At 46.0% G+C, this 24751-nt stretch overlaps 1 protein-coding gene across 1 annotated transcript; it reads left to right on the top strand.

The window, feature by feature from the left end:
* The first annotated feature begins 7710 nt into the window (after positions 1–7710).
* Positions 7711–23010, top strand: SYPL2 (synaptophysin like 2). The gene is made up of 6 exons (XM_080915925.1): positions 7711–8001; positions 8163–8237; positions 15298–15422; positions 16571–16772; positions 17811–18002; positions 20267–23010. Exons 1-6 carry the CDS (start codon positions 7948–7950, stop codon positions 20411–20413), a joined length of 795 nt encoding a protein of 264 aa, XP_080772051.1. The 5' UTR covers positions 7711–7947; the 3' UTR covers positions 20414–23010.
* Positions 23011–24751: the final 1741 nt, after the last annotated feature.

The raw sequence follows: 24751 nt of genomic DNA, 5'->3' as shown, positions 1-24751 counted from the left end.
GGGCGCGCCAACATCAGTCGGTATTATTTCCTCAGTTGATGGTCACTCTTCTCAGATGACCCCAGGCGATGTCAATTTGACAAAAACCAAACAAACAAAAAGCAAAATAACAAAAACAAACAAACAAACAAACAAAACTGGCCAGCACACTCTTCCATGACTCAAAGGCCCCTGTGGCTCAACCTCTTGCTAGGTTCTGACTTTCTCTCTTCCTAATCTCTGGGCTCTTGTTGCCATGGTTTCGTTTGTTTCTCAGCCACATGGCAGGCTCAGTGTGGATCTCTCTGTGCTGACTCTTCACTCTGAGGAAAGGACCCTTTCTCCTCATACCCACATGGCTCATTTCCTCACCTCATTTAAGTCTCTGCTGAAGTGTCACTTGCTCTTGGCAAACCATCCTATCTAAAATAACTCTTCCATTTGCTATACTTTGACTTCACTCTGTTTTGTTTTGTTCTTGAGTTAAGGTCATGTAATGTAACCCAGACTGGCCTAGAACTTGCCAAGTAGCTCAGTCTGGCTTTGAAGTCATGATCCTCCTTCCTCGTATCCCAACATTTTCTGCTTTCTTTCTAACTTCATAACAACATAGGTTTACCTTATATATGCACTTACTTATTGGTTACAGGATGTACCTACTTTATTAGAATTGAGCTGCACATAACCAAGTTCTGCTTACCCTACTTCTCAAAATTTTCTTTATCCACCTCCTCTCCATTTCCATAATCTCTGCCTCAATTTAGTTGTGATTTATTGCTTGGACTTGGTATTCTACCCCACCCCCCCCCACCACTGCCACTACTACAATGTAATAGCATTCTGGCTGATGTCTGTTTATATCTGTTCTCTACATAAAACCATTTTGTGAGGGACCCTATCTTTGCCTATTAAACAAAATAAGCCTCTCCACAGTATGCAAAGCATTTCTAACCTCATCTCCCATTGTCTTAGGGTTTCTATTGCTGTGGAAGGGAGCTGGCCTGGGGACAGTGACTATTTAGAAGGCAGCAGACCTAACAGTGGACAGAGAGTATTTTGTACTGTGTTTGTAATGTTTGGTTTTGTTAATGTTTTCTAGGGTGTGTGTGTGTGTGTGTGTGTGTGTGTGTGTGTGTGTGTGTGTGTTTGTGTGTTAAGAGGACAGGGTTCATGTAACTGAGTGTCACCTTGCATTTTCAACCGTTCTTCCTGTCTTCACTCTCTTGGGCAGGGATTATAGGCATGCAGCACCATGCCAGGCTCCCCACCATGTTCATCTCTGACATAGCTGCTTGGCAGAGCTTCCAGACCTTACTTCCAAGTGGAGCTCCCTATGGGATCTCAGTACTGTCTCTGGATGAAATGCTATCTCAGTCTAAGATGGAGAGCCATAACGACAGACTCCTCTCCAGTCCCTGCAGACAGATGTCCTACTTTGAAGCGGCCAGGAGAGTGTAATGGGGAGTGTGAACTTGGAAGAGGAACTAGTTGGGCCTGGAGTAATAAGTGATGGGGCTTCTCGGGGTTCCTATGGAAAAGAAGGGAAAGAGGGAAAGCCTTTGAGCAAAGGAAGCTGCTGGCTGCTGTGTAAAATGATGGCATTACACTACAAAATACCAAAACCTCGGCGCTTAAAAATAGCACAGTGTTTCGGAACGCTGACGTGGAGAAATGCTGACAGGGAAACATGACTGAGCCGCTGAGTTGTAGGTGGAGCGACCTCTGAATCTTTGTAACTTCCCTTCAGAGACACGTCTTCCCACCTGGAGAGTCTGCTTTCTGAAAGAGTCTTGGCCTCAGCCTTGGCAGGCTCTGGCCCTGTGTTAGGGAGGAAAGCCGTTTGCTTTGCACACTGCGGCCAGATTAACATGGCAGACTCAACTCCGCTGTTCCTTGCTAGATTTTCTAGACACGCTGTGGTATTCAACCTCCACAATAGCTGTTTGTAGTGGATACTATACATCAGACTTTCTGTAGATTAGAAAAATGTGTAGAAAAGTTACATCTCTTGAAAGGGAAACACAGACCTGAACAGCAGGTCTAGTCTAGTGACTAGATCTCTCAGAGTGCTTTGTCCGAGAGCCAGGTTACGGCCCCGTCTCATGTTACACAGTACACGTTCTGCTCAAAAATTATCAGGGAACCAAGGCTCATGGATTTGAGGCCCATCTGGGATGCATAGTATGAGTCCATCTCAAAACAAGCCAACCAAGCCTGGGTAGTCAGTATAATATAGGCGGTTCTCATTCAGTGCTTTACCCTCAAGTACCATTCAAACCTTATTGCCTGGCACTTGACTTTCATACATCTCATTTCCAAGGCAAATGAAGGTGTTCCCTCACCCTCCCTAAACCCTTACCTCCTACTTCAGGCCTTTGTTTACATAACAATGTTTTCTCTGTCTCAGCTCTGAAAACAATGGAAATATTTAAATCGTGACTTCATACACTTACAGTGATGATTTTCAATACAATGGGGCCTCCCCAGGGAGTGGGCTCCCCAGAGCTTGTTGTTCAGCCCCTACTCTCCCCTCTCCCCACTTCGGCACAAACAATAAATAAAACTCTTAGAAGGTGTTTAACTGCCTTAAGTGCCGCTGGCTTTCTTTCTCATATAGATATTGTTTCAACGATTTTCTGTTCTGAAGTATGTACACAGGTTTGGGACTTTTAAAATGTATTAGTTTTTTTGTTGTAGTTTTTGTTTTGTCTTACAAATTATTCATAAGTCCAAATCTTACACAAGAAAGATTCCTGATGATAAAAGACATTTTGTCCAAAATAAGTCTTCTTTTCTTTGTTGTGAGACTTGTTAATGTGTTAGGTGTGTAGTCCAGGGTGACCACAAATTCATGATTTTCTTGCTTTAACCTCCCATGTACTAAAATTACAGTTTATCACTGTGATCAGCCCAAGAGGCCTCTATGTTTCCAGGTTACCTAAATTTAAAAAAAAAAAAAGAGAGAAACTAACAGACAGAATTTGACAAGGGATTAATCTCTTTTTGTAATTACATGTGCCTCTGCTCCTAACAGGCAAGCCTGAACTATCCGCTGGGATATCTATTATGGGGTAATTTCATAGGTTCAATGAAAAAATACCCAGCTTGTTACAGTACAGGCATGTACTTGTGCTAAGAGCTACTGGGAAGGCTACGGTGGATCACTTGAGCCCAGAGGTTTCAGACCAGCCTGGGCAGAAAAGACAGACTGAGTGAGGAAGTAAACAAAGCCATTGAGAGTGTGACAGTTCCTTGACTGTGGAGTTGGTTTGTGCAGTGTGTGTAATAACTACCCTCCATGTTGTTGGAGCAGAATTTAAAACCGTTGTTCTTCATACATAGCGTTAAGAGAATTAAAAGACAAGCTAAAGACAAAGACGGGAAGAAAATATGTACAAATCATGTGTGTGGGTGTGTGTGTGTGCATGTGTGTGTGTATGTATGTGTGAGTGTGATATACAAAAGTGGTATGTGTGTGTGAGTGTGATATACATAAGTGGTGTGTGTGTGATATACATAAGTGGTATGTGTGCATGTGTGTGATATACATGTGGTATGTGTGTGCATGTGTGTGATATACATAAGTGGTGTGTGTATGTGATATACATAAGTGGTATGTATGTGCATGTGTGTGATATACATAAGTGATACCTATCTATCTAAACATGTCTCAAAGGACTGATATCCGGAGTATATAAAGAACTTTCATAACTCCATAGTAAGGAAGCACAGCCTGATTATTTTTTAGAAAGGGAAAAGCTGGCTCTGCCTCGTTGCTTGCCTTTACTCGCCAGCACATCTGTTGGAATCCACTTCTACAGAAGATGAGCTGAAACAACTAGATTCTTGGACTTCCCATTCTTGAACCATTGTTGGGGAGTTGGACTACAGACTGTAAGTCATTATAATAAATTCCCTCAGTATAGGAAGACATTCCATACGTTGTGACTCTAGAGAGCCCAGACTAATACAGCCCCTAAGGCGACAATCTCCTCAGGTGTCTCCTGGTTCCACTACACACTTGCCCACGGGCACATTCAGCCTTCGAACACGTCGCCTGCCTCGTTCCCTTCCAACTGCTACCAGAAAGGAATTGTACCTCAGTCGACCCCACCCAGTCACAACTCAAACCAATGCTTCAGGCTCTGAACTCATGAGTGTCTGTTTACCACACGGCTACCTGGTGCTTGTGGAGGCCAGAACAGGCCATCAGATCCCATAGAACTGGAGTTATAGATGGTTGTAAGCTGTCACATAGATGCTGGGAATAGAACTCTGTTCCTCTGGAAAGGGAGCCAGTGAGTTCTCTTAACCAGCTGAGCCACCCCTATTCCCAGTTCTTGTCCCACTCTGGTGTCCAGCCCTGTCCCCAGACAAAGCAGCTGGGTCAGGATTTGTAGCTTAAAGATCCCTAGCTGATTTGTATGCACATTAAATTAGCAATGCTTGGGAGTGGCTGTACAGTCCCCTCAGGGAAATCTCCTGTTTCTGAAGGTTTTGTGAAGAGTCATGGGCTGCCTTTGTTCCACAGTGTCTGCTGAAGAATGTGGTGTGGCACCCAGCCTCAGAAGATGGAGATAGCATTTCCCAGAGCGAAGGGCAAATTTACCTGTGACCTGTTATAAGAAATTCCTGCTGCTCAGATTCAAGCGTCCTTTTCATGACGGCCTCTCATGGCCCAGGGCTACATGGAAGTTCTTGCTTGGCATCTCCTATGGGAAACGGTGGGAACCCAGCACAGATGCAGAGATTCTAGTGCCTGCTATGACTGTGTTGGGTCCACTAGCCTTCCCATCAAAAGTCTGGAGTCTTTGGCTGATATTCTGAAGTGATGGTACACTGTGTCAGCTACTATTCTCAGGACTGGGGCAAATAGTTGACAATAGGGGGACAAATACATGCCCCCCCCCAGCTCATGGGATGATGCCTTCTTCTAGTGTGTCTGAAGACAGCTATTCTCATATATATATATATATATATATATATATATATATATATATATATAATGTTCTCATATATATAACATAAATAAGTCTTAAAAAAATAAAAGATTTGTCGATTTTATGTATGAGTGCTCTGTCTGCACATAACCCAAGTGCCAGAAGAGGGCATCAGATCTCATTACAGATGATTGAGAGCCACCATGTGGTTGCTGGGAATTGAACTCAGGACCTCTGGAAGAGCTGCCAGTGCTCTTAACCACTGAGCCACCCCTCCAGCCCTCGGGTTACTTTTAAAATTGTATTTATTATTGGCCTACGTGTTGTCTGTTGTGAGAGTCTTTTTCCTTCAGCTGTGGATTCCTGGGATCGAACCCAATCATCAAGCTTGACTGGCAAGTGCGTTTATCTCTTCAGCAATTTTGTCAGTCCTGGTTCCATTTATACAACCAACTTATGTGTTTTCACATACTTACACATGCACACTTAAGTGGGCACACACACACACACACACACAGATATTATTGAAAACTCAGTGCTATGTAAAAAACATATACAAGAAGGTAGGTAACAGCAGTGCGTTTGAAGAGTGGACTTTTGAAACTAACCCAAACATGGATATGTAAGTAAGAAAATCTCTGCTCATTTTTGTGGTCAAATTCTCTACAGCTAAAATGAAAAAAAAAAAAAAAAAACCAACCTCCTCCCCCCCAAAACTAAAACTATATGTATCGGGACAGATGATTGTCAGAAAACAAAAAGCAAATCAAAGAACCATGATATTAATAAAATAAAGTTGAAAGCAATTTAAAAAAATGATGGTGTGTCTTAGTCAGTCAGGGTTTCTATTCCTACACAAAACATCATGACCAAGAAGCAAGTTGGGGAGGAAAGGGTTTATTCAGCTTATACTTCCATATTACTGTTCATCACCAAAGGAAGTCAGGACTGGAACTCAAGCAGGTCAGGAAGCAGGAGCTGATGCGGAGGCCATGGAGGGATGTCACTTACCGGCTTGCTTCCCCTGGCTTGTTCAGCCTGCTTTCTTATAGAACCCAGGTCTACCAGCCCAGGGATGGCACCACCCACAATGGGCTGGGCCCTACCTCTTGATTACTAGTTGAGAAAATGCCTTACAGCTGGATCTCATGGAGGCATTTCCTCAACTGAAGCTCCTTTCTCGGTGATATTCCAGCCTGTGTCAAGTTGACACACAAAACGGGCCAGTACATGGTGTGATGTCTCTGTTCTGCTCCTAGATACAGAATATTGAGGGAGGGAAGCTGATACACAGAAGAACAAGATTTGAGGCAAACAAGGTTGGCCACTGGACGTTGGTGATATGTACTATTGTTATTGTTATTGTTTTTTCAAGATAGGGTTTCTCTGTGTCTGTCCTGACTGTCCTGGAACTCTCTATGTAGACCAGGCTCAGAGATCCTCCTGTCTCTGTCTCCCACATGCTGGGATTAAAGGTGTGCCCCGCCACTGCCTTGCAGTGATATCTATTATTTCATATCTGTGTGGTTTGGGCACTACATCTCCACCTCAGTACAGAAATGACTAGAACAGGAACCTAAGGCATCAGAACACACTTTCAAAGATCTGTTGATCCTTATTTTATGTGTATGAGTGTTTGCCTGCTGTATGTAAGTGTATCTGATGTGCAAGCCTGGCGCCCAGAGGCCAGATGGGGCCATGGATAGCCTAGAACTGGAATTGCAGATGGTTGTGAGTTGCTATATGAGTTCCAGGAACCAAACCCTGGTTCTCTGAAAAAGCAATGTTCCTAAATGCTGAACCATTTCTCCTGTCCCCATGATTTATTAAGGGCATATCTGTGAACTCAGCAATTCCTTATTTAGCCCTAATTTTCATGTGACTCCATGGCAGACGTTTTCTTCAATTCCAGCCTTAGTTGGTTGCCCCACGCACTCATGGCCAGGTTTGAGAAGACATTTATTCAATGGCTGAATTGTATAAATAACAGCGGAACGTTTAATCAAAAAGCATTGGTTTTGAAATGCTGGAAGAATAGTGGCCACCATCAGAGAATGACTTCGATGGATGAGAGTTAAGAGTAAAGGAGGGAGACTGGTTCCCTCCTGGGTCCGCCCATTGGCTCATTCAGCTTCTTTGGTTAAATGACGTCATCTTTTACTACTTGGATTTCCACTCCTTGTAAACCTAAAGTGTAATACAACTGCTCACTTCCGGCTCTCACAGAAGACCACTTTTCGAAAATGGGGCCCATTTGACATTCAAAGTCAATCAAAAAGCAACTTTTCGAAGTTTTCAATACAGCCGCTCCCACGGCTCCTGGGAGACTTCATTCTCATTTAAATAGTGTTCGCAATCAAAAGGATATCGAATCCTTACCTTTTAAAGTTTGATAACTTTAAAATTCATTTACATCCAAACGCCGTTTGTTGTTAAAAAGAAAAACCACGTCTGATACGAAATAAAAGTCTACATAGTTCAGTTCTAGTTTCTGGGGATGCTTTAGGAAACTCTTGTGTGCTCTAGTCGTTACGGTACATAAAAGAAGAAAATCCCTTCCACGGAAGCAGGAAAATCGGGAAAGCCGCACTAGAGCCCACGCATCCCGGTGGGTCCCTGACTTTGGCCGTGGCGTTGGAGCAGCTAGGCTGTTTCAGTGGGGATCCATCCTGGCAGCCCGACGGCTAGCGGGCTCCATGGGTCCCTTTAAGGCGCTCTACGCGCGGAAAAAGGGGAGAGCAGGGGGCGGGAGCAGGTTCGCGATCGCACGCCACGTGACTCGGCTGCCAAGTCCGCCAGCGAGTTTGACAGAAGTTTGAATCGGACTCGGGGGTTTTCTGCAGCCGGCCGGGCAGCGCGGCGGACAGAACCTCCGAGAGCGCGAGCAGCAGCGCCCCCACCACTCAGCCCGCCAGTCTGGAGCCCGGCCTGCCCACGGCCGAGAGCCCGCCGCCCCCAGCGCCCCCGCGCGCCCCGCAGCCTCCGGGACAGGGAGTCGAACCCCCGAACTGCGCCCTGACGCACCAGCATGTCCTCGACGGAGAGCCCCGGCCGCACCTCCGACAAGTCTCCGCGCCCGCAGGTACGCTCCGAGTGCCCGGCCCGTGGACTCCCGCCCCTGTCCACCTAGATGTCCCGCCTGTGTCCGATTCCGCCTTCCCCACCCCCAATGTGAGTAGAGGGGGACCCACACTTTCCCTCTGGGCAGGATGCCTTCACTGTCTGCTGGCTTTGTCTCTGCAGGTGGACCGCCTGCTTCTGGGGCTGCGCTGGCAGCGCCTGGAGGAGCCGCTGGGCTTCATCAAAGTTCTCCAGTGGGTGAGTCGGCCCTAACCCTGGGCTATTTCGGGAGCCTGGATTGTGACGCGGACCAGAAGCAATGTGGCTCCGGAGGAGGCTGGGGAGATGCAGCGGGCCCAGCCACCGCGGAAGGGTGGGGGGGGGGGGGTTGGCGACAGGTGGGCGGGGGAGGGGAGCACCAGGGTTGCTGCTCCAGCGCACGGTGGAAGGAGGGAGAGGAGCCAGGCATGCAGAGTCCCGGATTCGGACCTTCTATGTGCAAGGAGCCTTTGCCCAGGGCGCTCACATTTCACTCGGACGAGAGGACCCGGGTGTAACCTTTCCAGAACTCTGATCCTGCACATACCACTCTTCAGTGGCGGGAGGGGAGAGGAGGGCAAGGAGGGTAAGGTCCACTTTGTAGAGAGAACAAAGCTACTACGGAGGGCACCAGGGAAGGAAGAGGGTTCCAGAAACCATGCTGCCCGGAACCCTCTAGGACCTGATGCTCCTGGGGGTAGACTCAGGGGACAGACTTCCAGCTGAAGTCACTGGAGTAATTTCGGGAAACTGTAACCAAGTAAAGAAGTGGATGAATGAATGAACACTTTCCCAGTCCAATGATTAAAGAAAAACCAATTAAGAGAGAAGAAAAATGTGGCAGCTAGCATAATGGAACACGGAGCCCGGAAGGTGAGATAGTAGGTTGCAGGCCTAGATCTACCGTTCTCAGCTCTGTGACCTTGGGCAAGTCATTTCTCTGGACACTGATTTCCAGCATTAGTCAAACATGGATCAAACCTGACCTCATACTAGATTATAGCTCGACATTAAATTTAACCTGTGACCTTGAAACATTTATCTGCCCAGGTCCTCAGTTTCCTCTTTGGTCTAGGGAGAATACTGTCTTGTTTCACTGTTACTTTAAGACATTGGTAAGCCCTCTGCTCTTAGACCCAGTACCCCAAGTTCTCCATCGGAGCATAGACCGATACAGTCAGTTTTTCAAATCAGAAAAACTTGGGGAACATTTTGTGCATTCTTGCAGAAAAGGTTTTGTTAGACAAGCCATATACCAAATTCCATATGAAGTTATTAATGTGCCCTCAACCAGCTAGGGACCAATTTACCATGAATACCCAAGAGGACTAGGTTCTAAAGAACTTGGAATTCACAGGAGATAGAACTTAGCACAATGCCACCAAATCCTAAGTAACTGGTTTGGATGGAATCCATCGACTCTGGAGTGCATTCAGGATTGTGTATCTGAGATCCCGGTGGGCTTACAGGCCAGCCTGGGAGACCAAGAATAAATAAACTCTGGGAGTTTCCACTTTCTCTGCTGCCCCAAGAGTGGGGCCAATGTTGAACTCTTTCACCTCTTGACCTTCCTTGTTCTGACTTGAGTAGCAGAGGAGTCCGAATAGGAAAGGTAAGGCTTCAAAGGAACTGGCATTTTAAAGTAAGAACGCACCGTGAGCAATCCTGAGGAACAAGATGTAAGTGCTATCTAAACCAGACAAGGAGATCCAGTGGAAAGCGACAGATTGTCAAGGAATGGGAAACAAAAGGAAAGACCAAGGACTTATCTTCCCTGTGAAGATTCTAGAAAACTTTCCTTCCTTAATCCTGCACCATCCTCACCACGTCCTACAAGATCCCTGCACACAGTGATGTCTAGCTCAAAAGTCATCACTGATGCCCTAAGAATTAAGACCTTTCTGACTTTTATGACCTCCGACTTTATAGGGAAGGAATTATACAAAACAGGAACTATCTTTCTCTCATTCTGCTAAATCAGGAGTTAAATAAGCCTTTCACAGGGGCTGCCAAAGACCATCAGAAAACACAGATATTTACATCACAGTTCATAACAGTAACAAAATTACAGTTATAAAGTAGCAATAAAAATAATCTTCTGGCTGGGGAGTTACCACAACATGAGGAACTGTATTAAGAGGTCACAGTGTTAGGCAGGGTGAGAACCATTGCTTTACATAGTAACACCATAAAGCGCCATGGTTTGTTTTTAGTGCTATATCAGGTCGCCTAAACAGGGTGTGAGTTTGGCTTGCTTGGGTCTTTGCAGATGAACAGAAAAGTGCGTAGGAACCAGTGGGAGAAGTAACCTCACCAGGGGAGAAACAGAAAGCACAGATCTTGTAGTTACTGTAATGGTAACTGAAAAATTTCATCATTGTCACCCAAAGGCAAGGGTTTTACTGGAATCCTTGTGAGAAGAACATGACGTAGTCAGGACTTAGAGTCTTTAAGATTAGAAATGAAGCTTCAGTGGTGCCCACCTTTAACCCCAGCCATTGGGAAGCAAAGGCAGGCAGATCTCAGCCAGGTTTGCCAAATCAACCAAACTAACCAAAAGATTCAGAAATGAGTCTTACCTCAGTTCTCATTCTAGAATTTTATCATGTCTGTATCAAGCCAGCCATATAGCTCCCTCATTCCCTTGTTCTCTCTCTCTATCCATCCATCTACCCACCCACCCACCCACCCACCCATCCATCCATCCATCTACCCACCCACCCATTCACCCACCCACCCACCCACCCACCCACCCATCCATCCATCCATCCATCTATTTAGTCTTTTTGAGACAGGGTCTTTCTGTGTAGCCCTGGTTGTCCTGGAACTCACAGGACTAGGCTGACCTCCAGCTCACAGAGAACTGCTTGCTTCTGCCTCTTAAGTGCAGCCAAATAACTCTTATATAGACAAGATATTGAAGTAGAGGTTTTTTAAAATTTTTATATTATTATTAGTGTATGTGTGTGTTTGTGTATGTGTGTGTGTGTGTGTGTGTGTATTTGTAAATGGGATGTGTGAGTATGTGCCTAGCATATAAAGAGGTCAATGGAAGTTTTTTTAAAATATTTTATTTATATGAGCACACCGTCACTATCTTCAGACACACTAGAAGAGGATATTGGATCCCATTACAGATGGTTGTGAGCCACCATGTGGTTGCTGGGAATTGAACTCAGGACCTCTAGGAAGGGCAGGCAGTGCTCTTAACCACTGAGCCATATCTCCAGCCCCTTGTCTTTTCTTTTTTACTCTTAGATTTTGGGGATGGAACTCCAACTCACCAGAGTTACATGGCAAGTGTCTTTGCTCACTGAGCCACCTCATTGGTCCCAAAAAACTAGCATTAAAAGAAAAGGAAATCTAAGATTAGATGAACTTTTACTTAAATCCACCTCTGCTTTTCATCCCTCAAAGCTTGGGTAAAGGATGGAATTTTTATGGGCCCCATTTTTCTCCTCTGATGCTAAGCCATGTCCTCTAGGTTTACTGGGAGGATTATGGGTAGTAATGTCTACAAAGCACAGAACATTCCTGAAGATCACAGTGAGACGATTTCATAAATGTGTGCTCCCTTCTTTCCTATTCCCAAACTTTCCCCCACTTTCTTCCCTATGTAGGCTGTCCTGCTAGACTTGCCTTTTGGTGAGATTACTCAAATGTCACTGCCAACCCTTCAGTTTGAATGTACAGTTCAAAAGAATCCAGGTGACTCAGTCATATGGGATTTCAATTATACAAATAATAGATCACACTAACTTTATCCAAGTATGCCCTGCTGAAGATGGCTGATAATCTTTGCGGGGAGGAGCATCCGGAGATCTATCATACAGGGAGCTATTTCATTGGTGGGATTTGTTTGATTTTTTTTTTTTCTGCTGGAGATTTTGCATGGGCATTGTCAGAGTTCATAGCACCAGTAGATGGTGAGGCAGGACCTCGGGAAAGACCCCTGTGTTCTTGTGATTGGTGTCCTTTGGGTTGATACCAGTGTATACAATAAGCCAGTCAGCATCAGAGTGGAGCTCCAACCTTAAACTGGGAAGGTTATTCTATCTTTTCAAAGAGATGCAGAGGCATCAAGAAGAAGAGACAGAGGTGGGCAAAGTACGACCAGCACCATTCCCAGCATCCTCACTCTGGAAATGCCCTGGCTCAGGCACTCCATATTTGTTCTTTATGGCCAGTGTGACATCTCGTAGCCTTGTGCTATGTTCTCTTCTAGTTCCTGTGGGTTAGTTCCCTACATGGTTATGACATTGAGCAAATCTGGTACAGAAAAGTAGAGGACTTGAAGCCATGAGTGGGCTGGACAGGTATCTCTGCTCCTGCAGCCTGGGGCAGAACTGCACAGAAGAAGTTCTCACTTCAGCCTTAGGGACCACAGAGCAGGGTCTTACCCCCTTCCATACCAATAGCATCAGGGCACAAGGTAGATGCTTTGTTTTGAATGAATCAGTGAACGAATGAATGACTGACTGAATGAATGAAGCTCAGAACAGGGACTCAGAAGATGTGAACTTGAAGCCCAGCTCTCTTGATAGCTAAATATGACTTGGAGGACTTTTACTTAGAGGAAAGAGGGCTTCTCCTATTTCCAGGAGTGGAATGAGACTTAGGATTTTAATAGATGATGGGAAAGTTCTGCAGTCCATGCTGGTCAGTAGAGAAGTGGTTTGTTGCATTTGACTATCGAGCATTTGCTATGTGGCTGGTATGGCTGAGCAGCTAAATCTTAGCTTCTGTTTTATTTGATCTGAAGTAACTTAAATAGCCATAGTTGGTTGGACAGTACATGTTGAGTAGTATAAACTAAGGCATAAACTCCATGAGGACAGTCCTCCCGGCTCTCCGGCTCTCTGTCTTTATACGTCTTTCTCTCTCTCACACACGTGAACACACACACCCACACCCATCCCCCCAACACTGTCCCTCATGTTAAAGTGCCTGCTGCAGGTAAGTATGTGAGCAATGCCATCTTTTGGCATGTGTCCAACAGTGCCCATGGAAGAAGACGTTCCATACTGCCCTGAGTTAGGAATCTTTCCATGTTCCTTTATACTCACCGACCAACAGTCAGCGAATAAAAACACACCAACCCAACTGTGCTGCCCTTCCTCGAATGGGACACCCTCACTGTGCCCTGTTCTAGGCCCCAGAAGTCAAGAGGAGCAAAGACTTCTGGGGGAATCCGAGACTCTCGGAGTGAGTGAAGAAGAGACGGTCCTGAGGAAGAGCTAGTGAAGGGTCATTGCTCTGCTTGGGAGGCCAGCTTTGAGTGTATTAAGGGTGACGATACAGAGGCTTCTAGTGACTTTTCTCTGGCTCTTTCAGGAAGGTGGGCTGACAGTCCTCCACTGCAGTTTTCAGAGCTTAGTTCAGACCCAGAGGCTATGTAGCCATTGCAGGCAGGTTACATTGTCTCCTTTCCTTGGTATCTTTACCTATACAGATAATTCTCACTGGTTTGGAACAAATCTACTGAGAATGGGGCACACATGACCTTTAGAGAGCAGTCAATGGCTCTAGCACAGAGTTTTGCCAGGCCAGGCCACACAAGGCAGAGCCATAGCACTGGACACCACCCAGGGGCAGAGCACAGCTGTTGCTAAACCCAGCCAAGAGCATGCTTTGCTGATAGCATTAGCTTCAGAGGGTGGAAGAATTCCAGAGCTAGAAGCAGCCTTTAAATTATCCCCAAGTCCTTCATTTTACAATGAAGAAACTAGGACTCGGAGAGCCAAGCCACCTAGCAAGTAAGTTACAGGGCCAAGGGTAGGACCTGGGATTTTGGATTCCTAATCTAGATCTCTTTTCACTCCATTCAGCTGTAGGAAAATAATGCACAATACTTGACTAGATGTAAATCTAGAATAGAGATTACTCTCTTCTTGATTAATGTCCAAAATGCTGACTGAGTAAGAGATAGAAACAAACAATTAACAGAGTATATTCACTATTTAGTAAGAATACTTGTGTCAGGCCGGAGAGATGGCTCAGCAGTTAAAAGTGCTGACTGCTTTTCTAAAGGTCCTGAGTTTAATTCCCAGCAACCACATGGTGGTTCACAACCATCTGTAATGGGATCTGATATGTCTGAAGGCAGCTATAGTGTACTCATGTACATGAAATAAATGATTCGAAGAAGAAGAAGAAAGAAGAAGAAGAAGAAGAAGATGATGAAGGAAAGGAAAGGAAAGAGAGAAAAGAAAAGAAAGCAGGCTGGATGGACAACGTCTAGAAAGGAGAATGTAGCTTTTACTTTGTTCTAATTAATGTGTGTTCCCCAGGAAAGAAATGTAAAAATCATAGGATGGGGACTTTTCAGATCATTCAAGACAGAAGGTGTAGTCAGCTGTGATGAAAGATGAAAGGAAAACAATTCAAGTGGTCTGACACACCCCTGCTTCCTGCCACTGGGAAATGATAGCCCCAACAGTTTACAAAGAGGAACAGACAGCAGCGGGGAATAGTAGAGCTGATAAGGCAAGTGGAGGGCACTTTTCTCTGGGCTTGATCCAGGCCTGTCAACATTCACCCAGCCAGCACTGTCGATAGAAGGGAAGAAAAGTCAGGCTGACAGTATCATGAGATGGCTTGGTAGAAGCCTCCCTGGTGCTATACCTTCCTTGAGGCAGGAAATGATCACAAGTTAACAATAAGTTAAGGGCAAGAGTCTATGACTGTCTGAGGAAGGATGAAAATAAAATTAAATAAATGTCATTCCAAGCACACCTCATCTGGTTTGATAAAAGGGAATCTACTGGCCAGGCATGGTGGTACATGTATTTAATCCCAGCACTCAGAGCACAGCTGTTGCTAAGGCAGAGCAGACAAATCTCTGAGTTTGAGGCCACTCTAGACTACCCAGAGAAACCCTGACTTGGGGGGAAAAAAGTGTGTATGTGTGTGTGTGTGTTTCTGATCTCTCATTTGGAGAAAAAAAAAAGTAAGTCTAGCTTTGAAACAGAATTACAGAGGTTTTGAATTAGCCATTATTTTAAGAGGCCATGTGTGCCCAGTGAGAGATCTGGAACTTTTTTCCCTCTGAAGATGCACTCAGAGTCTACCTTCTTCATTTGGCTGCTTGTTCCAATGCTTTGTTCAGAGAACACAATGTTTGCAGTTGAAAGAAGAATGGCAGCGAGGGTCCCTACCAGGAGGAACTCAATAAAAGGAATTGTTACTCTGTGTCCACTGAGCACCTGTACCCAGTGAAGTCAAAGGGCGGTTCTTTGAGAAACCTTCAGACTCTCAAAGGGGCTTCACTTTCTCTCAGCTCTTTGCTATTTTCGCCTTCGGGTCCTGCGGCTCTTACAGCGGGGAGACGGGAGCCTTGGTTCGCTGCAACAACGACGCCAAGGATGTGAGCTCCATCCTTGTTTCGTTCGGCTATCCCTTCAGGTGAGTAGGGATTGGTTCTGACGCAGTGCCCTTCTTTCACTACATCAGCAGGGCTTTCTCCCTCCTCTGCTCCTACCAACCTCTCGTTTGTTTCTGCTCAGAGGACACACAATCTTAAGACCATTTATTGTGTGCTGTTCTAGATCAAAATAGAACAAGACATGGTTATTCTGTCCTTTAGCAATTTTCAGACACTCTGGCCAGAGGGAAACATGGATATATTTATTGTTCATTCCAAACTCAAGCGATGGCAGCTCACCACAGCTTAGATGGGATGGGGATGAGGAGGAATCCATCCATTGGGAGAAAGGGTGGGAGGGCCAGTTAGGCAGCTCTTCCTGACCTTCTGCATATTCCTCTGTGCCTTGAAGGAAGGAAGCTTGTTAGAGTTTAGTTATTAAACAAGAGATGTGGGATGCTCACACGATATCACCCAAATGCAAGGAGGTACACCTTGACCAGGAAGTAGAAGAGGGAGGGTCTCCTTGACCAGGAAGTAGAGGAAGATACTAATCCCTGAATGTCTGTAAGTCTAGTGGGGGAGGAGAAATGACTGTTCAGAAAAGGATGGAGACAGAACACATCTTTTCAGAGTGTCTGAAAGCACTTCACTGGCCAACTTATTTTAAGTATCTCTTGTACACAACAAGCTGTTTTTATTTTTTTTCACTTTATTTTGTCCAGTGTGGTCAAATCAGGGAGCCCTAAATCAAATCTGTGAATGGGTAACTTAAACCTTCATTTGCCGCTTCATATGGATGAGTCTGATTCGTCTAGTGGCTTAGCTACCAGAAATTGTTGGATGGCATATATGTCATGACTTAAAGTTCCTGGAGATACTTAGAGATTCTAGCCAGATAGAGTGGCTGCTGAGTGGGACATGGGTTTGGATGCAGTCTTAGACTAGGATTGTAGCTCAGTGGTTAAAGCACTTACCCAGCATATATGAGACCCCAAGTTCTATCCCCAGTAGGCCAGAAAAAAATGAGCAGAATCTTGAGGTATGACCTCTCTTGACTGCAAGGTTTCCTCAGGAGTTCCTACCTGCATGACTCCTTCCCCAGGGTGAGACCCAGCACAGGAGCCCTTCTTGGGCAGAGTAGAAGAGGCTAACCCTCTTTCAGCATGGCTTCTCTTGCCATCTCTAGGTTGCACCAGGTCGAGTATGAGATGCCTCTCTGTGATCAGGACTCCACCTCCAAAACCATGAACCTCATGGGAGACTTCTCTGCCCCCGCCGAGTTCTTTGTGACCCTTGGTATCTTTTCCTTCTTCTATACAATGGCTGCCCTGGTCATCTACCTGCGCTTCCACAAACTCTACACGGAGAACAAACGCTTCCCATTGGTGGTGAGTGAGCATGGCCCAGAAAGATGAGACCAACAAATGGAAGAGACATTTGTTAGAAAGCTGGAGTCAGAGACGGAGGGGAGGTCAAAAGTAATGACTTCTCTGAGTCCTTTATACCTATATGTGGAACAGAACAAACTCTCAGGAGTTTGTTTGCAGTCAGAGGAAGCAAAACAGTATTTTTTATAAGGCAGGCTCTAGAGATGACTTAATAGGTTCAAATCCCAGCACTTGTTCTCAGTAGCTGTGTGACATTAGACAAGTTACTCGGCCTCTCTGCGCTTTAATTTTCATGGCAATAAAATAAAGATGAAGTAATAAATACTTGTTTCGGTGCTTTAGGAGGATAGAATAAGTATTCATGTACGGCACCTAATGTAGTTATTCTCTGAGAGCTATCTATTATCAATATTGTTTTGTTTACTTCTGTATTCTAGGCATTCAAGATGGGAAGTGTGCTTTAGAGAGCTCAATTCTTAATTCTCTTCTGAATGTTCCTTTTCTTTCTTTCTTTCTTTGTTTTATTTATATGAGTATACTGTAGCTGTCAGACACACCAGTAGAGGACATCGGACCTCATTACAGATGGTTGTGAGCCACCATGTGGTTGCTGGGAATTGAACTCAGGACCTCTGGAAGAGCAGTCAGTGCTCTTAACCACTGAGCCATCTCACCAGCCCCATGTGCCTTTTTCATTACTTACCATCTGAACAATTGTGTTTAAAGGGGAGTAGAGAGGAAAGAGTGGGCAGTTTAGGAAACTTGGGTGGCAAGGAAGGAGGGTTCTCAGCAGACAGACACTGTGGCAGCTCACTGCTTACCCTTATTTCTGTGGGAAGAAATATGGTAGTCTGGGTGACAGCATTCCTTTGGTGGCACTAAGCAGAGTCCTCAGGTAGGATGGGAGTTGGGGGTGTCAGTAGGATGGGAAGAGACATCTTACATGGGACCTCAGGATTCTTCTGTGATTGGAGGAAGGAAAAGTAATTGATGATCACCAGGCCCTTCTGAATGTCTTCCTCCCTCTGCTCCTCCTAGGATTTCTGTGTGACTGTCTCTTTCACCTTCTTCTGGCTGGTTGCTGCTGCTGCTTGGGGCAAGGGCTTGACTGATGTCAAAGGGGCCACACGGCCATCCAGCCTGACCGCAGCCATGTCTGTGTGCCATGGAGAAGAGGCAGTGTGCAGCGCCGGGGCCACGCCCTCTATGGGGCTGGCTAACATGTCTGTGGTGAGACTTATGATCTTTGGAGGGGTCTGGGAATGGTACACTAGTCCAGCTGTCCAGCTAGCTAACCGGTTCTGACAGGAATAGGGAAGGTGTCCCCAGAGACGAGATGCTCTCTGCACCTAGACTAGTAACCCCTGCCTCTGATGGCGGCCTGAGAAGATATTTTTGGATGCGATGAATCTGAGTCACTCCAGTCTTTCCTTTCCGAGTTTAGCTGCCCTGGTGGTTGCCCTTTCTTGTCTGTTTGAGCACGTGTCACACGGGAGCATGTGCAGAAGGGGTTTATGGCTGTGGCTGGGTTCAGAGCTGTGAGTGGACCAGGATGAGAGAGAAGCTGTCCCTTGTCATCTATCCTTCTCTACTGGGATGTTTTTGGCAGGCAGTGGTGGACTCAGCTAGCAGGCAATCCAAGTTTTAGCCATCCACTTGTAGTGCTGAGCTACATCTAGATAAGCTAGTAAATACCCATAGCACTAAACTTCTCAAATGTCCCAACATCCCAGAAAATGTTCTAGACCTTCCCATGGCCCACAGTTGAAATGTCTAATGGCTAGTGGCTAGTGCACCAAGGAGCCTTCTGGAACCCTGCACATGGGTTTTTTTCTTCTATATGTATACACACACACACACACACACACACATACACACACACACACACACACACTGTTTTCAGACATACAAGAACAAGAAGAGGGCATCAGATCCCAATACAGATTGTTCACTATGTGGTTTCTGGGAATTGAACTCAGGACCTCCGGATGAGCAGCCAGTGCTCTTAATGGCTGAGCCATCTCTCCAGCCCCTCTAATTTTTAATTATAAAATAATTTCATATATATCCAGAAAAGTTGAAAAGAATTTACAGGGAAGGCCCACATAGTCATTTCTATCTGTTTTGTATGTATTTATCTGTTTTTCTTTATCTGTTGTTTTGATTTGATTTTTAAAAAGATTTATTTATTATATATAAATGCACTGTAGTTACCTTCAGACACACCAGAAGAGGGCATCAGATCTCATTACAGATGGCTGTGAACCTCCATGTGGTTGCTCAGGACCTCTGGAAGAGCAGTCAGTGCTCTTAACCACTGAGCCACCTCTCCAGCCCTTTATCTGATTCTTTGAGAGACAGGGTTTTTGTATATTACCCAAGCTGTCTTTGAATTCACTATATAGTTCAGGCTGACTCTGAATTCATAGTTCTTTTGCCTCAGCCTTCCATGTACTGGGATTACTGATTTGTGCTACTAAACTCAGCTTTTCTTTTCATTTGTGTTGTGAGACCCAGACTAGCTTCAAGTTCAAGCTTTCTTCCTTAATCTCCTGAGTGCTATGTTTACACAGGTGTAACCCATCATACCTAGTTTATTGATCCCATTATTATTATTATTATTATTATTATTATTATTATTATTATTATTATTATACAAATTCTTACTATACAGCCCTGGCTAGCTTGGAACTCACTATATAGAACAGGCTGGTTTCCAATTCATGGGGATTTGCCTACTTCTGCCTCATAAGTACTAGGATTAAAGGTGTGAACCAACATGGCTAATTCAATCCACTTTTAAACATGCTTTTCAAAGTGGATTGCAAACATCAGTGTCTTTTTCTCTAATTAATTTGTTAGGTTTTTGTTATTGTTGTTTTGTGTTTTGAGACAAGGTCTCTCTACATGGCCCTGGCTGTCCTGAAACTCTCTGTATAAACCGGGCTGGACTTACACAGAGATTCACCTACCTCTGTCTCTACTGGGATTAAAGGCATATGCCACAACAACCTTGTGTATTATCAGTGTTTCAAAATATTGAAAAAGTATTTTTTAATAGAGCTGGTGTGGCACACATCTGTAATACCAACAGCCTGTCTGACAGAGGCAGGGGAGTTATGGGTCCTAGAGAAGGCTAGGTGCACAGAGAAAACACAAGAATAATAACAAAAATAACAGATGTTTGAATAAAGTCTTTGCTTAGTCTTTAGTCCTAAGGGAGTACCTTGGACAGCTCCAGCCACACTCACCTCAAGATGGCACGTGTTCCTTGATTTTCTTAGCCTTCCTGGGGCCAGATTCGAATAGTGACCAAGCTACACTGTGAGTGAGCATGCTGGACAGAGTTTAGACACTTTCACTAGAAAAATCTTTTAATAGACAGTAGCCTAGAGCCCTGTGTCTATACCAAATTCTCTGTGCTTTTCCTACTCCCATTTCTTATGTAGCGCTTCTGTGTCTATTCTCACAGACTCTCCTGATTTCTTTTGTAGCTCTTTGGCTTTATCAACTTCTTCCTGTGGGCCGGAAACTGTTGGTTTGTGTTCAAAGAGACTCCATGGCACGGACAAGGCCAGGACCAGGGCCAGGGCCCCAGCCAGGAGAGTGCAGCAGAGCAGGGAGCAGTGGAGAAGCAGTAAGCAGCCCTCATCTGCCTCCTCCCCAACTGGACATGGGCAGCACCTTTTCATCTCCTTGGCTTCTACAGGACCTTCCTTCCTCCTCTTCCCTTCCTCCATCACTCTGGACTTTGAGATTTAAGAGAATGGATGGGTAGGCATCAACTGTTGGTAACCTGGGCAGAACCTCCACTGGCTATCCCTCATCCTGCCGGGGCAGCAAATGGCAGGAGTCTGATGCCTGGAGTTGGGCATCTTATTCGGGGAAGTCAGATGGCAACCTTGCCTGATGCCTGTGTTGAGGGCCCCCCAGTGATTTTGTGACATCCCTCAGTAGCTGTCATCTAGACTGCATCCTATCTCTAGCCCTCCCAGAGCCCAATGTGCTCCCCAATCTCCTCTCTGGCCTCTGTTTGTCCATAGCTCCCACCATGTGTGAAGCAAGGAGACCCATTACCCTATCGAAGGTCCCTCTAAGGGACCACATGAGGCCTGGATCCAGTGGGAGCAGATAGAGTTGCAAGTAGATTGCAGCACCAAAGAAGAAAGTCAGAAAAGTTGCTGGCAGAATAAGTTTTCTGTCCCCTCAGTCCTCCCTCTCCCTCAGTCCTCCCTCTCCCTCAGTCCTCCCTCTCCCTCAGTCTTCCCTCTCCCTCCCTCCTTCCTCTCCCTCTTCCCTCTCCCTCAGTCCTCTCTCTCCTTCCTTCCTCCCTCTCTCCTTCCTCTCTCCCTCCTCCATCTCCCTCAGTCCTCCCTCTCCTTCCCTCCTCCCTCTTCCTCAGTCCTCCCTCTCCCTCACTCTTCCCTCTCCCTCAGCTGGAACACTTTCAGTAGCAGCCTTCACTCCACTTACTCACAAAACCCCTTACACCCTCCTCCTTCTCAGCTTTGGTTTTGTCTCACACTTAGGAAACAAGATGGAATGGCTTGGAACATTTTCCTTTCATTTTCCCATCCCTACCACACCTGTTGGCCCATCTCCCTTCCCTAACCTTTTGGAGATGAGGCATTTAAGATTTTTTAAAAAAGTCTGCCCAGGCCTTCCTTTCATTCCTGTGGGCTTTGGGAGGGCCCGAAGGACCACCATGAGGTTGAGATGCCCAGGAATCCCAGGACACGAGTACATGGGCCCTCCTGTCCCCTACTGTCTATCCATTTTCTCAAGCCAGCACCTTTTCTAGTTCTTTCAAACCTTTCCTTCCCCAAAGAGGGTTTTCTCTCCTCATCTCTCAGCTCCAAACGGTAGCCAGGCTCCATCTCTTCCCCAGTCCTGGGCAGCCCGGTGTCATTGGTGCTCCTTCACTTCGGGACCCAGTTCCATATTTGTCTCTAGTGTGTCTCCTCTTCCTGATACCTCCTTTCATCCCTCTTTGGGCCCCAAGGCCTTAGGGTACCAACTGGGTAAATGCCATCTGCCTCCTACGTAGATCAAACCCCCTTGATCTACCTCGGCAGTAGGATTGCTCAGTGAAAGATAAAGAAGGAAGAAACCAGCTATTTCCCAATTTAGTGGCAATTGGCCCACTTAGCATCCCAAAGATAAATTTGCCTTGTGCCAACCTGTCCTCAAGACCTGATCAACCCTCTCCACCCCCTTGCCTTCCTCAATGCTAACCACATCAAGATGTATTACTTGGGTGCCCAGGGCTCAGAATCCTTAACTCTGGGCTGCTCATTTCTTCTTTGGGCTACAATTCCTCCATCCAACAGAGGAAGTATGATATTTACACACTTCCAGATGCTCCAGAGTCCTTCAGTAAAAGAATTTGGAATCTTTGTTTTTTGTTTCAGATTTTAGGGAAAAGATTTAAGGAGGTGAAAATTTGATGAGGGTAAGGATGTTTCTAAATCTGAAACTCTCTATCCTAAGTTGTCCCCATGGTTACTTAAGGACAAGGGGGACAGTTTTGCCTACAGCGTTAGAGACACAAAGAACAAAGGGTTGACCATTTTTCTTCAAGCAAGTCTCTGTGAGGATCTGGGAGCAGCTTCTACTCGAACCATATTTGGATTCTGCGTCTATATTTATAATTTATTTGAACTGTGATGGATAAAGCATTCTCATTTGGGGCCTACTTTAGAAAGGGAGCTATCCACTCTAGTGAGCATTCTTATTCCGGAGCCCTCTCTAGGGTTGAGAAGGCTCTTTCTCAGCAAGAATAAGGCTATAGCCAAAAGAGCCTTGATTTAGGCTATGGCCTTTCTCTCCATGGCTGCCCTAAGAGGAAAGACCAGTTCACCTCATTACCTCCAGGGGGCTGGGCAGCGGTAAGTGCCAAGGGTAACTCTGTCCTCATAAGACTCATGTCCTCTCCAGGACTGGCACCACCACTTTGCCTACTCAGGCTTAAAGTAGGAGAAGGTGTCTGGTTTCTCTATTGCAGGAGGCCAACAAGCAGGGAGCTTGCCCTTTGCCCTGGTAGACTCTGACCATGTGGAGATGCCCATCCAGGACCTTTCTTAGACATGAGTTCCCTTCAACATCCTGACCATGGGTCTCCTGTTTCTGAGATTGCAGATCAAGGGTGTGGGGAGAATGTTGCATGTTGTTTTGTGGTGCTTGTTATTACACATTTGAATAAACAGTGCTGCGGACATTTGCCAAGAAGAAGCCAGGACCAGAGGACTTCTGGGGATTTTTTTCCCTCCCCTTTTCCCTTGCTCTATGTTCTTGGACAAATTTCAGCATTTCTACCAAGACATACTCTTCTCCTTGCAACTCTGTGCCCCAGGCAATAGAGTCTGCTGGCTGAGCAATTGTTCCTGGCAGGCCCCAGTCTGGTGACATCGACTCTTTTGGTGGCACCCAATTAGTCCAAAGAAACGGAGACTCATTAGCAAATTTGGATCAAACTCAAAAGGCAAAAGACAGTGGCTTCCACAATGCTCCCTCCATTTGCTCTCCTACCATCTGTGAGCCGAAGGAGGAGTCGAGGACCATATGCTTCCTTCTCACTACAGGGTTCATGCATCTCCGCAGACAGTCACATGCCCTAGAAAAATGCACTTCGGTACAATTTTGCATTTAATCTCATCAGGTTCCTGGGCCTCTCAGGGACCACCTCTGGGTGTGTCTTAGGTTTAGAACTTCTGCCCTCAGACATTATTCTTTATGCAGTTAAACTGTTCTTATATGGAAAACACAAAGTCACAGACCTTGACTTATTTGCTCCCAAACTTGGTTTTATTTTAGGCAAAGGGATGCAATATGGCGTGATGGGTGAGGTATTCAAAGAAAAAGAGGATTAATATTTTATTTCCAATGAGAATAGGGACGGAGGTGAAGGTAGAATTTTGTTTCTTCTGTGAGGGTGGGAAGAAATAGTATCCGCTGAGAAGAAAGGTGGGTGATTAAAGGTACTTTCTGGGCCTTAGCAAAAAAAGGGGGTGGGGTGGGGGAGAAATAAAAGAAAAAAATGAAATAAAGATAGATACAAGAAACGTCCCTATGCCAAGGCTTCAGTAGCAGCTTTTCCAGCAGCGGAAATATTCATTAGAAAAAGAAGCCGAAATGATGGATGGAGTCAGGGTCCAGCCAGGATTTGGGAAGAGGCGGCGCAGGTTATTGATTGTAGTTCCCAGGAGGAGAGAGATGGATCAGCAGAGACACTGCAAACACCAGCAGCCTCGGGGCCACCCTAGTTCCGGGGCTGGTTCTGTTCCGCGATAGTCTTCTGTCATACTGACAGGTGATCTTGGCAAGCTCACCCAGGTCCTCCCAAACCCAGACAACAGTACTCCAAATCTCCGTTCTGCATCAAGACAGCGTGGGTTTACCACAGAGAACAGCACAAGAGCTGTGGCCCTCCCCCACTCCAAGCCCTGTGTCCTTCAGCACGTCCTGCACACTCCCTCCCCTTGCCCTTCTGATTCACTGCGCCCACCTCCCTGCACCTACCCTATTCGATCTACAGGGGTGCAGAGGCGCTTCGTGGCCGCCAGCCCAGGAAGGGGCGCCAGCCAGCTGGCGGATGCACGGCTTTAGAGGGTTATCTTGAGCAGAGAGAGGTTTGGGACTCGGGTATGCGCAGTAAGCTTGGAAGAGTGGACTAGTGGATGTGTACGGAGGGGTTGGAAGAGGATATCTCGAGGTTTTGATCTCTCCTTCCCCGCGTGCGATTGTGCATTTCGGAAGGGATCCCTCGACTAGCTCCGTAAGCATCACCACCCTTCCTTCCGCAACTACACTTCCCAGAAAGCTGTGTGAGAGTGAGGAGGTAGTGGCAGGAGATACAAACTGCGCTTGCGCAAAGAGTGAACTGGAAAGGTAGGGGGAGAGGGAGGCGTGCCCCCGGTCGGAGGGTGGGGGAGGGGGCCGCGCGGCGGCGGCGCCGGGGCGGGCGCGCGTCCGCGGCGGTG

The sequence above is a fragment of the Micromys minutus genome (genome assembly GCF_963924665.1).
Source record: "Micromys minutus genome assembly, chromosome: 4".
NCBI lineage: Eukaryota > Metazoa > Chordata > Mammalia > Rodentia > Muridae > Micromys > Micromys minutus.
The sequence above is the reverse complement of the archived record's forward strand: the minus strand, read 5'-3'. Positions and strand labels throughout refer to the sequence as shown.